The sequence below is a fragment of the Triticum aestivum genome, chromosome 1A (genome assembly GCF_018294505.1).
Source record: "Triticum aestivum cultivar Chinese Spring chromosome 1A, IWGSC CS RefSeq v2.1, whole genome shotgun sequence".
Taxonomy (NCBI): domain Eukaryota; kingdom Viridiplantae; phylum Streptophyta; class Magnoliopsida; order Poales; family Poaceae; genus Triticum; species Triticum aestivum.
In genome coordinates this window covers 337,539,875-337,557,516 of record NC_057794.1, presented here as the reverse complement: position 1 = coordinate 337,557,516, position 17,642 = coordinate 337,539,875, and the positions used below count along the sequence as shown (strand labels likewise).

Sequence of the window (17,642 nt, the reverse complement as noted above, 5' to 3'; positions counted from 1 at the left end):
CCTCCCACAGATTGATAAACCTTAGGTCATCCACTTGAGGGAAATTTGCTACTATCCTACAAACCTCTGCACTTGGAGGCCCGACAATGTCTACAAGAAGAAGGTTGTGTAGTAGACATCAGTAGCCGCAGACGTGCACGGGGCATTTGCAGCACACGAGTGGACACACGCTCTGGTGATCGGCGAGCTTGTGGTAAGTGACGTAGAGCCCACAGCCTTCGTGTGGGGACTCCACCCTCACTAAGGAGAGGACGGCATCCACCGCCGTGTTCCGCACGTCGAAGCCACTGCCGCGCTCGCACTTTTGGCATTGCCACTGGTTCCCGGGGCACTCGACGCGACAGTCCATGCAGGCCAAGTGCCCTCCCTTACACTGCACAAATCAATCGAACAGCACATCAATCAAGAAACATGCACCTTGCTCGATCAGTCGAACGGACGAGGTGTATTCGAACCTCATACACTAGAGGCTTCAAGGGGCGGAGGCTTCAAGGGGCGGAGGCACAAGGGGTAGTGGAGCAAGGTGAGGTCCATCGAGACCATAGAGAGCTCCATCGTCAGGTCATGTTCCATCTGCATGATCTCCCCCTCCTCGTGCACAACCATCTCTCGCTTTAGGGCCAGGGCATTACAAAGCTTTACCATCACATATTCATACTACTTCAAGGTGCATTAAATCAACACATGCAAGTATCAAAAGGAGAGTCACGGCATGCATGCATGCATGCATTGTAATTAATGCATCGGTAAATGTAAATTATTGAAATATATCGAGTGCAGTGCTTTGATGTGTCGCGTCAACTCGTACAACAAGAAGTTTGATTACTACAATGCCCGCTTGCCTTAACCGCACCTGCCTTTGGCTGCATGACAGGTGGGCCACCCACCTATTGGGCCCACCTGTCATTTACGCAAAGCCAGGAGCAGTAAGTCAATGAAGCTGCGTCCCTCCCTCGCCCATGAGCGTGGTGGCTGGCAGGACTAGGAGAAGCTTTCTCTACACACTCTCCCTCCCGCACGCGGTGGACATGAAGCAGTTCATTCCGTGTCAGATGGCCAGCAACATATTGTAGTACTCCATCATTGTTCGACTTCCCGAAGAGGCGAAGAGCCAAGCGCAGCCCGGACACTCGTGTGGCAGTTTCATGTGTAGAGTAGTCTAGGATAGCGTGTACCATGCATGTAAGCTTAAAATCATTGGGGTCGACTCCATGATTTTTTATTAAAATAATCTTCTAGCCCTACATGTCATCCTGGTGATTGTAGTTTGCATGCTCATCTGGTCAAGACAGGAATATATATTTTAATCTGTGGTGGGGTAAATGTTAGAGGTTGCAGCAAATATAGTGTACACTGCGGGTCTTTCAGCCAAGTTTAGAGGAAACCATGTGGGGCCAGTGATATGATGTGTCGCATCAACTCGTACAACGAGGAGAAGCTTGATTTTACTACTACAGACCTTCTCCCTCGCCCATGCGCACGGTGGCTCGCAGACGAGGACATGCTTTTGCTTATAGTACTACAACAAGCTGTCCCTCCCGCTCGCGGTGGACGGACATGCAACAGTGGATACGATGTTGTAGAAGCAGTAGTAGTAACATCATTGTTCGTCTTCTCGAAGAGGCGAAGAGCCAAGCACAACCCGAACATGGCAGTTGCGAACCTTGGAGCACGCATATAGCCAGGCTCTTGCATGAGACAAAATTGCTATGTGAGCCCACTATTGTAGTACTTGCTAGTATAGCCCTGTAAACCAGAAAGGAGTATTTTCCTTTGTAGAGATTTCAACAAGTGACTAGACTACACCGAGACGGAGTACATATGGAGCAAAATGAGTGAATCTACACCGTAAATAAATATGTAGTTCTCTCGTTTTCCTCTCCGCCTTCGTCGCGGTGCACAATATTGAGTATACTAGTATTGTACATGCTACAGTCTGGACCGTACCACATTGTTTTTTATGGCCATATCACCACATTGTTTTCTACTGTTGGTTCACTGGGCTGCCGTGGTTTGCACTCCTCTGACGTGAGTAGTAGTACTACTAGTATATACCGCATGATTCTTTGCTCCTTCTTACTACTACATACTTCGCCGACATGTGGGAGAGCCAGCATCCGGTTCGACGTGTCATGCACCAGATTAGAGTGTGGAACAGAAGGGGGGCATCACCCCGGTCATACCGCCAGTAATTCATGACTATAGTGAGTAGTCATATCACAAGTCTTTCTAGTAGTAACGCGCCGTCAAATCACACAGCCCGGCCTTTCTAGTAGTAAGTAAGTTGAATCCGCTACTCCCTCACCCTCCTCGCCTCTCTGTCAAACCGCCTACGCTAAAACTGTCGTGCGTACTGCCCGGGAAAAGCCCCGCCCTCAACTTTTAACTACACGAAAATAGTTCGAGCTTGTTCATTCTATATAAATACTAGTACTGTATGTTTATTCACCCGTGGGGTTGATCAATGAATGGAGGGACAGGGAGCACAACTGAACAATACTACTACTAGTAGTAAGTAGGAGTTGGACAGTTAGTCACCTTAAATAGAGAGTTTCTTTTCTTTAATGCCACGTACACAAATTGAAACGTTTGTTGTGGAGAGAAAAAGATAATCACTCCACTATATATGTACATAGGGGCCTGAGCGCTTGCTTTACTAGTGTTGCTCTCTTCATTCTCTCATCCTCTCTAGATCTAAACAAGACAGCGGTAGCGACATTTTCTCTCTGCTCACCGCTGGTCATAGATCCGGCCGAATCCATTCGGATGATGTGTGTAGAGGACTAGGTGCATCATTCACGCGGTCATCGCCAGCGAGGGAGGAAACCCACAGCTCCCGGAGGGGCCCGATCCTCTGCCCGTGTCGTTCTCTCTGACACAGCGCTGGCTCGGGAGGTCCTCCGATCCTTCTTCCTCCCTATCGTATTGTAACACCCCAAGACCGATGTGCCAGGTGTCCTCCAGTTATTCGCCGGCGTTGCCATGTCATTTGCTTGCGTGTTGCTTTTCATCATGCCATCATGTGCATTGCATCATCATGTTTTCGATACTTGCATCCGTCCTGGCCTCCTCGTTCTCTCTGTTGTCCGCTCTGAGCCCAGATACACTTGCACGCGCCCGCGGCACGTCCGAATATTATTTTTATAAGTGGATGGATAATGTTCTCGGAATGGGATGAGAGTTGGAGTGCGGTGTTGTTTTGTTGTTAGTAGACCGCCTGCCAAGTTTCATCGCGTTCAGAGTCCGTTTGACGCCCCAACGGATAACTATAGCGACATTATAGTCGGTCAAAACGTCAGACGTTTTCGACTATATATACTCTTATACCCTAAAAATATTCAGGGGAGCCACGAAACCACTTTTCCACTGCCGCAACCTTCTGTACCCATGAGATCCCATCTGGGGACCTTTTTCGGCGATCTGCCGGAGGGGGATTCGATCACGAGTGCTTCTACATCAACACCATAGCCTGTCTAATGATGTGTGAGTAGTTTACCACAGACCTTCGTGTCCATAGTTATTAGCTAGATGGCTTCTTCTCTCTCTTTGGTTCTCAATACAAAGTTCTCCTTGATGTTCTTGGAGATCTATTTGATGTAATACTTTTTGCGGTGTGTTTGCCGAGATCCGATGAATTGTGGATTTATGATCAAGTTTATCTATGAACAATATTTGGTTCTGCTCTGAATTCTTATATGCATGATTTGATATCTTTGCAAGTCTCTTCGAATTATCGGTTTAGTTTGGCCTACTAAATTGATCTTTCTTGCAATGGGAGAAGTGCTTAGCTTTGTGTTCAATCTTGTGGTGTCCTTTCCTAGTGACAGTAGGGGCAGCAAGGCACATATTGTATTGTTGCCATCTAGGATAAAAAGATGGGGTTTATATCATATTGCTTGAGTTTATCCCTATACATCATGTCATCTTGCCTAAAGCATTACTCCGTTCTTATGAACTTAATACTCTAGGTGCATGCTGGATAGTGGTCGATGTGTGGAGTAATAGTAGTAGATGTAGAATCGTTTCGGTCTACTTAACACGGACGTGATGCCTATATTTCATAATCATTGCCTAGATATTCTCATAACTATGCGCTCTTCTATCAATTGCTTGACAGTAATTTGTTCACCCACCGTAATACTTGCTATCATGAGAGAAGCCACTAGTGAAACCTATGGCCCCCGGGTCTCTTCCTTATTATATTGCATCACTTTTTATTATCGAATCTCATTTACTATTTTTCAATCTATACAACAAAAATACCAAACATATTTATCTTATTATCTTTGTCAGATCTCACTTTCATAAGTGATCGTGAAGGGATTGACAACCCCTTTATCGCGTTGGTTGCGAGGTTCTTGATTGTTTGTGTAGGTACTAGGTGACTTGTGTGTTATCTCCTACTGGATTGATACCTTGGTTATCAAAACTGAGGGAAATACTTACGCTACTTTGCTGCATCACCCTTTCCTCTTCAAGGGAAAACCAACGCATGCTCAAGAGGTAGCAAGAGGATTTCTGGCACCGTTGCCGGGGAGATCTATGCTCAAGTCAATACATACCAAGTACCCATCACAAAGTCTTCTCCCTCGCATTACATTATTTGCCATTTGCCTCTCGTTTTCCTCTCTCCCACTTCACCTTTGCTGTTTTATTCGTCCTCTTTTCCATTCGCCTCTTTTCGCTTGTGTCTTGTGTGATTGTGTGTTGGATTGATTGTTTGTCACGATGGCTCAAGATAATACTAAATTATGTGACTTTTCCAATACCAACAACAATGATTTTATTAGCACTCCGATTGCTCCTATTATCGATGATGAATCTTGTGAAATTAATGCTGCTTTGTTGAATCTTGTCATGAAAGATCAATTTTCTGGCTTTCCTAGTGAAGATGCCGCTACCCATCTAAACAACTTTGTTGATTTGTGTGATATGCAAAAGAAGAAATATGTGGATAATGATATTGTTAAATTGAAGCTATTTCCGTTTTCTCTTAGAGATCATGCTAAAACATGGTTCTCTTCTTTGCCTAAAAATAGTATTGATTCATGGAATAAGTGAAAAGATGCTTTTATCTCTAAGTATTTTCCTCCTGCTAAGATCATCTCTCTTAGAAGTGATATTATGAATTTTAAGCAACTTGATCATGAGCATGTTGCACAAGCTTGGGAGAGGATGAAATTAATCATACGTAATTGCCGTACACATGGTTTGAATTTATGGATGATTATACAAAAAGATTATGCCGGATAATTTTGCTTCTAGAAATCTTTTAGATTCAGCCACGGGAGGCACTTTTATGGAAATCACTTTAGGAGAAGCTACTAAACTCATGGATAATATTATGGTTAATTATTCTCAATGGCATACTGAAAGATCCACTAGTAAAAAGGTTCATGCAATTGAAGAGACTAATGTTTTGAGTGGAAAGACGGCTGAACTTATGAAATTTTTGCTAATAAGAGTGTTTCTTCTGATCCTAATGATATGCCTTTGTCCACTTTGATTGAGAATAATAATGAATCTATGGATGTGAATTTTTTTTTTGGTAGGAACAATTTTGGTAACAACGCGTATAGAGGAAATTTTAATTCTAGACCGTTCCCTAGTAATTCCTCTAATAATTATGGAAATTCCTACAACAACTCTTATGGAAATTTTAATAAGATGCCCTCTAATTTCGAGACTAGTGTTAAAGAATTTATGAATTCGCAAAAGAATTTCAATGCTTTGGTTGAAGAAAAATTTCTTAAGATTGATAAGTTGGCTAGGAACATGGATATAATTTCTCTTGATGTTGATTCTTCGAAACTTAGATCCATTCCACCTAAGCATGATATCAATAAGTCTCTCAAGGCCATGAGAATTTCCATTGATGAGTGCAAAGAAAGAACCGCTAGGATGCATGCTAAAAAAGATTGCTTTGTGAAAGCATGTTCTTCTAGTTTTCATGATAATAATGATGAAGAAAAGTGATTGATGTGTCTTCTATTAAATCTTTGCTTTCCAATATGAATCTTGGTAAAGATGGGACTGGAGGTGAGTCAACTTTAGTTAAAAGGCGTCCCAATGATTCGGAGTTTTTAGATCTTGATGCTAAATTAATAAAAATGGGATTGGAGAGGTCAAAACTTTACATAGCAATGAACCCACCATTTTGGATTTCAAGGAATTTAATTATAATAATTGCTCTTTGATAGATTGTATTTCCTTGTTGCAATCCGTGTTAAATTCTTCTCATGCTTATGATCAAAATAAAGCTTTTACTAAACATATCGTTGATGCTTTAATGCAATCTCATGAAGAAAAGCTTGAAGTAGAAGTTTCTATTCCTAGAAAACTTTATGATGAGTGGGAACCTACTATTAAAATTAAGATTAAAGATTATGAATGTTATGCTTTGTGTGATTTGGTGCTAGTGTTTCCACGATTCGAAAAACTTTGTGTGATGTGTTAGGTTTCCGTGAATTTGATGATTGTTCTTTAAATTTGCACCTTGCGGATTCCACCATTAAGAAACCTATGGGAAGGATTAATGATGTTCTTATTGTTTCAAATAGGAATTATGTGCCCGTAGATTTCAATATTCTTGATATAGATTGCAATCCTACATGTCCTATTATTCTTGGTAGACCTTTCCTTAGAACGATTGGTGCAATTATTGACATGAAAGAAGGAAATATTAGATTCCAATTTCCGTTAAGGAAAGGCATGGAACACTTTCCTACAAAGAAAATTAAATTACCTAATGAATCTATTATGAGAGCCACTTATGGATTGCATACCAAAGATGACAATACTTAGATCTATTCTTGCTTTTATGCCTAGCTAGGGGCGTTAAACGATAGCGTTTGTTGGGAGGCAACCCAATTTTAATTTTGTTCTTTACTTTTTGTTCCTGTTTAGTAATAAATAAATCATATATCCTCTATTACGATTGTGTTTTTTATGTTTTAATTACTGTTTGTGCCAAGTAAAGCCTTTAGGATCTTCTTGGGTGATTGTTGTTTGATCTTGCTGAAAAAACAGAAAATATCCGCTCATGAGAATAATTTTTTTACCAGAGTGATAAAATACCAATTCCAACTGCAGTAGATCAATATACAAATTATTTAGGTCGTCCTAATTTTTTAGAATTTTTGGAGCTACAGAAGTATTCGAACAATCCAGATTGCTACAGACTATTTTGTTTTTGACAGATTCTGTTTTTCATGTGTTGTTTGCTTATTTTGATGAATCTATGGCTAGTATCGGGGGGTATGAACCATAGAGAAGTTGGAATACATTATGTTTAACACCAATATAAATAAAGAATGAGTTCATTACAATACATTAAAGTGGTGGTTTGCTTTCTTATACTAACGGAGCTCATGAGATTTTCTATTGAGTTTTGTGTTGTGAAGTTTTCAAGTTTTTGGGTAGAGATTTGATTGATTTTGGAACAAGGAGTGGTAAGAGCCTAAGCTTGGGGATGCCCAAGGCGCCCCAAGGTAAAATTCAAGGACAACCAAAAGCCTAAGCTTGGGGGTGCCCCGTAAGGCATCCCCTCTTTCGTCTTTGTCTATCGGTAACTTTACTTAAGGCTATATTTTTATTCACCACATGATATGTGTTTTGCTTGGAGCGTCTTGTATGATATGAGTCTTTGATTTTTAGTTTACCGCAATTATCCTTGTTGTACACCCACCCTTTGGGAGAGACACACATGAATCAGAATTTATTAGAACTAGTTGACCCGTTGCGCCAAATGGCGCAGAGACCCGCTAAAGGCATGTTATCGATGAAAATAGTTTCATTTTGCAGGACATATTTGATATTGGTAGTAGTAAGCCCATGTGTTAAGTCATAAGTACTATATTGAAAATATGTTTATCACGCTAAGAAACCTGAGTTTGAAAAAAAACATATTTCTATAACATGCAAAGACCAGCTAAGGAAGCATTTTTTTAGTTGAAAATATGGTTATCACACTGAGAAATTTGAGCTTGAAAAAAATTCATGTTTATATAACATGTATGGAACAGTTAAGGCTGTACTTTTTTAGCAGTGTTTGCACTAAATTTTTATTTTCCATGTGCAAAAACCTCTCTAAGTTGTGCATAAGGAGGCATAGGTATTTGAAAGGCCTATATGCTACCTAGCCCGGTACTGGAACAATTCTTTGTGTGGGCTGTCCAAATACCTAGCCTGGCCCAGGAACAATTCTTTGTGTGGCCCGTCCGGAGTAAAATATGAAGCAGCAGCGCAGATCATGACTGTGTATTTCTTTTCTTCCTCGGTTCCTCCTTTGTACTCAACTGATGACACAAATGGCCCATTACGCCATATAGCACAATGTTCGTTTCAAGCACAACGTGTTTTGAAAATTAAATTAGGTTTTAGCACTAAGGAACAGTCCAGACTTGAAACAATGGATGAAACCACTTTACCAATTCAAACTCTTTAGCAACCATTTATGATTATGATGTCGAATGGCACATGGTGTCGATTTAGACTAAGAGTTATTTAAAACGTGTTTCATTTGTTCTTTACAAAGTGTTAGATACAATTTCACTGCACATAAGAATTTTCAAGCTCGGTTAAAACGTATTTTCAAGCATACAAACCACAACTAAACAACGCGAATGTAAATATATACGACCGAGTCATACGTCCTAAAAAAGGCAAGCAATGGACGGGTAATAGGTAGGCCTGTTTTAGAGAGATTGTGGTAAACTACAGTTCATTATTACATGCCAAATGTTTTTGCTTCGGAGCAGAACACTGATCTATCTCTGTCTTTTCCTTCTCAGAGCTAGAGTGTGATGCCTTGCTCCGATTCATGGCTCTTGACCTACAATTTTTGAACAATCTAAATTAGTTATTCATTCAATGGGAAATCTGAAGTGGGGATTACTTCGCCAATATCATTAGCAAGTTTATGAGGGAAAAGAAAGCGATATAACTTCCAAAAGCAAACGTAAGAATGAAGTACATAGTATTGTAGCTGGGAAAGTAGGAACATGAGATGCGGCGTGTTTCAGAAAAACGGTCGAGGTTCCCTGATCCTAGTAACATGAGCTGAGATTATTTTGTCAGGGACTCATGATCATGGGTGTATATAATTTTCACAAGCAACAAACCCTATGTGACAACCTACCTTCGATCACAAAGCTATATAATCTATATAATAGACAAAAATGGAGCCTTCGATAACTTAAATACCTATTTTTCCTACCATAGTGTGATGAGGCTCTGAAACTGCACATACAGGGATTTTCATGGGACCATTCAAGACTTCGAAAAAATATACAAAAACTGGATTCAGCTCCTCCATCTAAGGCTACCTCAATAATAAACCAATACTTCATGATAGAATAATCTGAAAATCATATATGATAACAATGCAAAATAATCTTGCAGCACCTCCTAAAACTGTAAAAGTTGTGAAATTGGGAGTCAACTTACTATCAACAAGAAACACCACACTACGATAACAATGCAAAATAATCTTGCAGCACCTCCTAAAACTGTAAAAGCTGTGAAATTGGGAGTCAACTTACTATCAACGGGAAACACCACACTGCACTATATTTTTCCAGGAACAAGATGCTAATATGCTTTCCCATTCCCCACTACAAGGATGCACGTTGTCTCCCCATTCTCCACCGCGAGGACGCCGGCGCGTCCGTGTTCTCCACCGCTAGGACGCCCAACTCCTCCCCTATCCCCACCACAAGGACGTTGGGCGCCTCTTCTTTTGCCACCCTGAGCACCGCATTGAGGTCGTCTAGCAATGTACTGTTGAGGCGACTGCTTTTCATTGTCCCCCTCTCTTAATTTTTTGCAGCACACACCCCTTGTTATTCTACACCTAGGATGGTTGTTCTTGTAGATTTTGCTGACCACCATATTCTGCAGTAATTAGTATGGCTGCAGTCCAATGTGTTGATTTTCAGCAGGCCAATGTGTTGATTGACTAATTTTGTGCATCAAAAATAGTAGGGCAGTGTTGATGAATCAATTTTGTTTAGTAAAAAATGGAGTCTATGACAATACTATAAAAGCGCTAGTCTCCAAAGTCCACCATGCCACAAAAACATTTAGCACCCATTTAAATATGGATTTGGGTTCATATATACACAAAGTCCAATAATTATTGTGAAGCAAGAAAAAGAATGCTCCTACTATCAGAAATATATGCCGACAAGGTGACAACAACACCATCCTATTAGAGCTCGAAAACAGGAACAGAGAAGGCACCTATAGCTGTTCATGGAGCTGTGTCTGAACCTCCATTTGCATATGTAGAGCTTCTGCCAAGTTACTGAGAAAAGGAGAACGGGACAGATGTAAATTTGCAAGGTCATGGTATTTACCATGCATACATTCTAGTGTAACAATTCAGAGATATTACTTGTTTTTGAACGGAGCACTTCCATTGCTACCTAGTTTTACCTTCTTAATGTCCGAGGAGGCCTTCTTTTCTGCATAGAGTATGCATCAAAATTCAGTATAAAAAAGGACTACTCATGAGTAGAAAGATCATTGCCGCAATTTGGAATGACATGTTCTAGTAGGAATCCTAGATATACAAAGAGAGTATTAGTTCAGCAGAATCAATACGACTATGCAACAAACTATCAACCATTGCACTATATCTCAAGAATTTATAGTGTAGCCACCAAACAAAGTGGTAATTAAGGCAACATCAATCTAACAACAATGGCCGACCGATGATGTTTTAGTCCTTCTGGTTTACTAATTCAGAGGAACTGTAACAAAAATCGCTCTTTGGTCAATAGCATCAACTGATTCTTTGAACTCTAAATTCCACTCTTAGCTAAAATTATTCTTCCTCTCTTCTATGTCAGATCACTGATGGAATAGCATTCCTTCACTCATGGTCATACATCTGGTTTGTATCTCCACAAAAACAAATGGCAACTTGGTGAAGATTTACAATAGAAAGACATCAAATGTCGGTGCAGGAAGCCTATTAGAATCAGAAATTATGTGAGTATTGTAGGGCATATAGAAACTTCATTCTGGCCCGCACAGTAACAGTTGTATCACACAACTTGTTTTTTATGGATTCAGTAAAAAGATTACGGGAGAACTTATTTTTGCAAAGCAGGAGATCATAATAATAGTGGGCATTGACGAAACAAGATTTATCGCCTCAACCAGTGTATTGTGATGACCAACACCTAAATAACTTGTCGTTGTTCCCGAGTTACATATGCTCTAATAACCCTATGATCCCTGATTCATGGTTTCAAATATTAGGTGTTCTGTCAACCGTGGTACAAAACACAAATAGATCAACCCGTTAACCAGTGAATATAATATTCTCCAAGAAAATAAAAATAGTTTGTAGAAGCAAGGTGAAATTTAAATCTTTACCAATAAGGCAATACAAGTTACAGGCCAAACAGAGCATAAAAGGTTTGAACCAGAGCAAGCAGGAGACCTCGACATCCTTGACCTGAACATCATAAATCACAAATCCAGAATAAACGGTTAACCCAGAGTTTTTCTTCTCATGACTCTGAAGGAGGTCCACGTGTTGTTATCTACGCAATAAAAATTACTGGCCCAAGCTTGAAGTCTAACCAGAATAATTTGCTAATGGAATTAAATCATATCCGATCTCTTTGAGGATGAGATGCAAATGAAGGCTGACACATGATTGATAAATTCGTACAAATCTTTTCAGTCCCGCGAAGTAAACATGAGGAACTGAGGTTTAATTAATCATGTAACTATATAAGAAGAATCATTATTATTCATTGTTCACTTTGAGTGCATCAGAATCAGCCATACAGCAAACTGGGTGGTGATTTGTCAAATAAGAGCTTCTTGGGTAAATAAGATAGAACCACATCCACTTGATACTTAACTGTAAACTACACATCAATTTGACAGTCTGATCTATAATGCTTCATGAAACAATCAATCTAGAAGCTCAAAATACCCCTGAAAACTCCAAGAAAATCAGAAAGAAACATCACAGGTCTATTTACTTACTCTGGTGAGAGGCCATGTACAAAAGAAATCACAATTAGCAAGAAAGGAGCTTGCCATCAGCTGCGAAGAAAAACCATAAAAAAAGTAAGTGTCTGTGTGGTCTTTATGCCTTCGAGGATTTCCTCAGCATCCTACAGAAATTCAGAACAATGATTTGAGTGTTTGACACTATTTGATAGTGATAATAACTGGAATTGGAGCGTGATGACAATAACATGTACAACAATACCTTGAGTTAAACCAATAATTTTTCACACATACACACTTGCATTTTCCTCTGCTCCTCTGATATCTTCTGTCAGTGCACCCTTGGGTCTGCATGAACCACCAACTTCATCTATAAAAGTATTGTACAGATGTAGCCATATTAGTAGATCAGACATGGTAAGAAATAAACAATACAATATTCTTGATACCGATTTAGCAATGCAAAGCATGACCATAAATTGCAATGAGGTAAGTCCTAAAGAAGATGCACACCAAAGAGATAAGAGAACTTACATGGGCATCGAAATAATATGATCTTTGTACAAATATATGCCTGTTGTCTATAAACAGATCCTTTGACCAATCTATTCATTAGAACACAGCAGGATCATATCATTGGATCATTCTATATGGTCCAGCTTGTAGTGCAGATCTGTAGAAATTTACTGTGAGTGAAAATCTCCAATAATAATTATGGAATCATGTAAACTTTTCTTTAGCTGTATGTAATCATGTAACTGAAACTGTAGAACATACTGCCTTCCTCTAAGCAGTCCTCCTTGAGCATTTTTACAAACAGCTAGTGCTTAGAACTACAGCCTCAAATGCTAAACGTGAGAGGGAAAATGAGTGCGGGAGAGAGAGATGGTTGGGGGCTCACATGCGGACCTGCTGCCGTGAAGACACCTGAAGGACGGCGCTAGGGTCTGCCGCGGCCCGGACACGAAGGAAGGCGTCGAGCCAAGCCGACTACCTGGCTGGCATCTGCTCTTCTCTGCTTGAGCCCCTCCTCCCGCGGCTTCTCGAGACGAGGTCTCTCCTCCTCACGTTGCTTCCTCGCGGCATGGGCAGATGAGCACCTCGAGCAGCAAGGGACGGATGATGAACTGGGAGACAGTGGAGAAGGTCGGGGCGGAAGGAAACTGGTCGCTTGCACAGACAGAGTCGGTGGATGGAGGAGCCGTAGTGTCGGCGGCGGCTGATGAGGGAGGTCGGATGGAGCAGCGGCAGCGACCACGGGATCGTAGGAAAGGACGAGGATCCTCTGACGTACGGCAGCCTGCCGTTCTGTCACTGACATGTGGGCCTTTTGGGAACCTGGCCCACATGTCAGTGGCCCAACGGCACGTAGCGCACCGCAGAGGAGCGTCCTCCCGTAGGAAAGGGAGCTAGGGTTCGTGGCGGCCGAGGGAGAGAGATCGAGGAGGGAGGGAAGGTTGCGGCGTGCGGGGGATTGGATTGGGCCGAGGTGCTTTCGAGGGCAGGGTTACCCACGCCCCCCCGCAAATGACGCGACGCGCACGCGGCGTGCGGGGAGAGGGCGCACCCGCACCTCGAAACGGCTTACCCAGCCAATAGGCACAGAACAAGAGCCCACCAGTCATTGGCCATGCAAACTTACCACGCGGTTAAAACCAGCAGCGAGAGCAGCGAGCATCTAACTGCCCAAACAAAGTCAAATACCAGATTGACCACCATCCAACGGCCGACGAAGCAGGAAGTCGAGGGAGCCTCCTGGGAGCGAGTTGGCTAGCCTCTGTATCTATACTCTATACTACTATTAAACAAGCAAACATATTCAAAGCTAAACGCACCCCGCATAACGTACACACAACAACCTAGAGCAATGAGAGTCACACGGTCGAATCCGCACATTTTAATCTAACCGTCAACATACCAATAATCCTCACCAAAAGTGTGTTTAGCGATTTCGAAGGGCGGACGAAAACTCTGCCATATCCCACCCGCGACCGCACCCCCTGGAATCATGCACGAAAAAATGGAACAAATCGCAATCAAATCCCCTTACCCTCAACCGTGTGCCGCCCCTCCGGCTTGGCATCGCAAGACCTCCCAATGGCGTGATCCTCCCCCCCTCGCCTGATTTCGTCTTCGCCAACGAAAGGTCTTCCCTGACTCCGCTACTCCTCTGGGGGGTGGTTGTGTGGTCGGGCGGGAAGCAGCAGCGCATTGGCGGACAGCAGCGCATGTGCAACAGAAAGCGGAGCGGCTGCAGGGCCACATCGGACGAGCAGCGGCACGAAGCAGGTGCAGGTCGCGGTTCTGGTCGGAAGGAGCCAGCAGGGGGGCGTAGGAGTGGTGGTGCGGCTGGCGGCGGGAGAAGGGAGACAGGGCGGCCCCGGAGGCGGAGCTCGACCGCGAGCGTGGCACGCATAGGCTGTGGGTGTTGTGGTGCAGCACGTACGACGCACTGCAAGGGGATCCGGCGGTGGCGCACATGGCCATGGGGGCAGCATGAGGGGCGCAGTGGGAGAAGAGGGAGAGATGGGAGAAGAGAATGGAGGAATGGGAGGAGGAGAGGGAGAGAGGTGCGGCGAACAGGCGTGGCTCGCCGGCCGCCGGCGACGTCTGTCGAGGCCACCGAAGGTGAGAGATCAGAAGCACACGACAGCCCTCCCCATAGCGGCGGCGCGCCTCCTAAGATCGTGATGCAAGGCTCAGCATTTGTCGAGGAGGGCATCCAGCAGCAGCTATGCATGCTCGCCTACAGTATGGATGAATCAGGTCCTAATTCCCATTCCCGCGTCTATATCATACGTATGTCATGTATGTTTGTTTCATGTACATGGCTAAGCGAGAGATGTTTGTTTCATGGAGCAAACAGATGTTTGGTGCCTCTGCTTTTTGTATAAACAAAATCCCCGTTGTTATGTCGTTGGACTTTGTTAATACTTGCTTACTTCTGAAACCAGGTATCTGAATTTGGGGTGATAGTTTTCTTGCTTACTTCTAAATCCATGTATCTGATTTTAAGGTGATGGTTCTCCATATTACATTGCTTCCAAATAAATGTTAATCCATTACCTTAGCTGGCAATCTTACCTTCGTCATGCTTATAGGCTTGTTGGTAGCAGAATCTACATAGAACTGTAAAAAAAAGTCTCTTGTATAAAGACTTAGCTATGGTGGTTGGCACATAAAAAAAATTATGTGTGCTTCAGAAGGAGTTGTGCAAGATGTAAATATTTTGGGATTCACCGGGTGGCTTCCATGGAACATCATCTTTTATTGAGGCATGCAATGTTTCATATCCGTGCTGCAGTTTCTTAAGAGATATATACAGCCCAGTTTCATCAGAAAAAATAGGCATGCTTGCTTTCTAAAGGACAGTGACATTTGCTTGTTGTAGGCATGTTATCTGTAACCCTTAAAAGGAGGGAAACACCTGTTGTAGCTTTTGTTCATTGAATTTTTCTACTCCCTCAAATCCATTGAAGCTGAACAAAGTATCTTATTCAAAATTTACTTGCTCCAGTAGATCTGAATGTAGTAGTTTAAGACCTTCATGTTTGTAGTAGTGTTGACACTGATATATTATGGTAACTGCTTTGGGCAAAAATAATCGAAGTGATATATCTTTTGTATCATCTTGTTACAAAGAAGAGCATGGAGCGGCAACGGTCCTAGCAGGAGCAGGGCAGCCACGACGTCTCCTTACATCAACTTTCAGAAACGAAGGGAAGATAGCCTATAAAGGGAGGACAAAATATTTGTGGCCAGGGACGACCAAAAAGCACCGGGGTGTGCTGGTTCACAAGGTTGGATACGTGCCATCTACTTTGATTCCGGTATATGCCTCTCTTTCTTCTATCATTTATTGTTGCTTTGTTTCGACTTTCTTCTGTAGATTTTACAGTATGCAAGTTTCAGTGTCCAAAAGTTGGTTTCAAAACTTCAGATTCACAAGATTGATAAATATGTGATATATTTGTGGAATGTTTAACTTGGTTGTTTCTGTTTACTTAGGAGTGGAGTTCCAACTCTGCCAGTAAAACAATATTAAGTGGGAAGGGTTGAAACTCTTTTGCATGTAAATGTTTAACTGAATTATTTAGGATGTTGTAAAATTCGTTAGCTTGCGACTATTTAACGAAATTATTTTAGGTGAGCTATCACAGTGACACCATACCTTGAGTACCACTTAGTACATATGAAAAGATAATGATAATTGACCTTTCATGATCGGATCTCATGGCAATCATGATATTCTATTTTGCAGCTTCAAATTTAAGATATTGTATTTGTTTCACTAGTTATATAATTGTATCGATACAACTGGAACACCATAGTTAGATTTACCATAAAAATATATTCTCAGAACAGTTTTATTACATTTGAGAATTCTGACTGCAGTGGTATTTTGTGACTTGTGAGTGTCAGGTTTGATGCATAAAAAAATGTGGTGTATTTGTTATGTGCCAACCTGCTCAAGAACTTCACCCCCATCATGCATTTTTCCCCTTTCATTTGAATTAGTAAAGTGGTTTCTGAATTTGTTCGAAGTCTGCAAGACCAATATAATTTGGTAATGTTATTGCAATGCCATTGAAATTTTTATGGCGCTCATAAAACTCTTTGACCATGCAGGCTAAAATATAAAATTCATTACTTAAGTGGTTTGAAAGATTGGTTCTCTAGCAAGCAGGGAATTTCCCTCACTGTATGGGGCTGAAATTGAATCTATTATTGATGTTTTTGTTACACCATCATTATCCATTCCAAGTATGTACTCTTATTTCCTTTTATTTGAGTTGTCCTTTTTAAAACTACTGCTCCAATGGCTCATATGGTAGTTCTTGTACCCTATTCTTCACATTTTGTCAGGCAGTTGATTTATTAGGTTGGTGCACTGCCATGCTATGTGTCTTGATATTTTTATGCTTCTGGCAACATTTGTTTTTCATTTAAGTCGCAAGTGGTCCGATCCATGACATTTGATATCAGGAAACTATTTCCATTGTGACAGTACTAATACAGGTTTTTTGCTCTATTAACTCTTGAGAAAATTGCTTCATAACTGCTCCCTCCGTTCCTAAATATAAGTCTTTTTAGACATTTTAAATGGACTACAATATATAGATGTATGTAGACATATTTTAAAATGTAGATTCACTCATTTTGCTTCGTTTGTAGTCACTTGGTTGGAATCTCTTAAAAGACTTACATTTGGGAACGGGGGGAGTAGAATGAATGAGAAATCTCTTCCCACCAAGGCACGTGCATGGTTACTATTCAAACTCATCCGGTTGATTGCTTTTGATGTGTGACATACACATAATATTGTGAATTTTTTTCTCTAAAAAAGTGTTTATCTGCTAATTATAAAGGGAGAAATTTTTTAGTACGGTTATTCGTGCGTTGCACGTGCACGCTTACTAGTAGTTTTAAATACTCTATGTGCTTCACTTATATCTTTTGAGCTAGATAATTTTGCTCTAGTGCTTCACTTATATCTTTTTAGAGCACGGTGGTGGTTTTATTTTATAGAAATTATTGATCTCTCATGCTTAACTTATATTATTTTTAGAGTCTTTTAGAACAGCATGGTAATTTGCTTTGGCTATAAAATTAGTGCCAATATGATAGACATCCAAGATGGGTATAATAAAAAAATTATATAGAGT

The 17,642-nt window shown here is 41.4% G+C and overlaps 1 protein-coding gene and 1 long non-coding RNA gene across 3 annotated transcripts; one reads left to right on the top strand and one right to left on the bottom strand.

Moving 5' to 3' along the window:
* Positions 1-8,554: 8,554 nt before the first annotated feature.
* On the bottom strand, positions 8,555-13,244 carry LOC123049356 (uncharacterized). 2 transcript variants are annotated; one of them, XR_006423573.1, is made up of 8 exons: positions 12,878-13,244; positions 12,511-12,649; positions 12,239-12,346; positions 12,010-12,140; positions 11,386-11,467; positions 10,397-10,466; positions 10,243-10,306; positions 8,555-8,833 (listed from the first exon to the last, which is right to left on the bottom strand). It is a non-coding gene; the product is annotated as an uncharacterized lncRNA (long non-coding RNA). The 2 variants fall into 2 exon arrangements; XR_006423574.1 differs by having other exon boundaries at positions 12,886-13,244.
* Positions 13,245-13,778: 534 nt separating this feature from the next.
* On the top strand, positions 13,779-17,008 carry LOC123125163 (uncharacterized). The gene is made up of 3 exons (XM_044545722.1): positions 13,779-14,742; positions 15,622-15,806; positions 16,606-17,008. Exons 1-3 carry the CDS (start codon positions 14,205-14,207, stop codon positions 16,615-16,617), a joined length of 735 nt encoding a protein of 244 aa, XP_044401657.1. The 5' UTR covers positions 13,779-14,204; the 3' UTR covers positions 16,618-17,008.
* The last annotated feature ends 634 nt before the right edge of the window (positions 17,009-17,642 follow it).

Excerpts from the sequence above, each read along its gene's own strand:
- LOC123125163 (XM_044545722.1), top strand. The coding sequence starts at position 14,205 with ATGTGCAACAGAAAGCGGAGCGGCTGCAGGGCCACATCGGACGAGCAG. Across the intron at positions 14,743-15,621 it reads CTACAGTATGGATGAATCAG|AGCATGGAGCGGCAACGGTC; the intron begins GTCCTAATTCCC and ends GTTACAAAGAAG.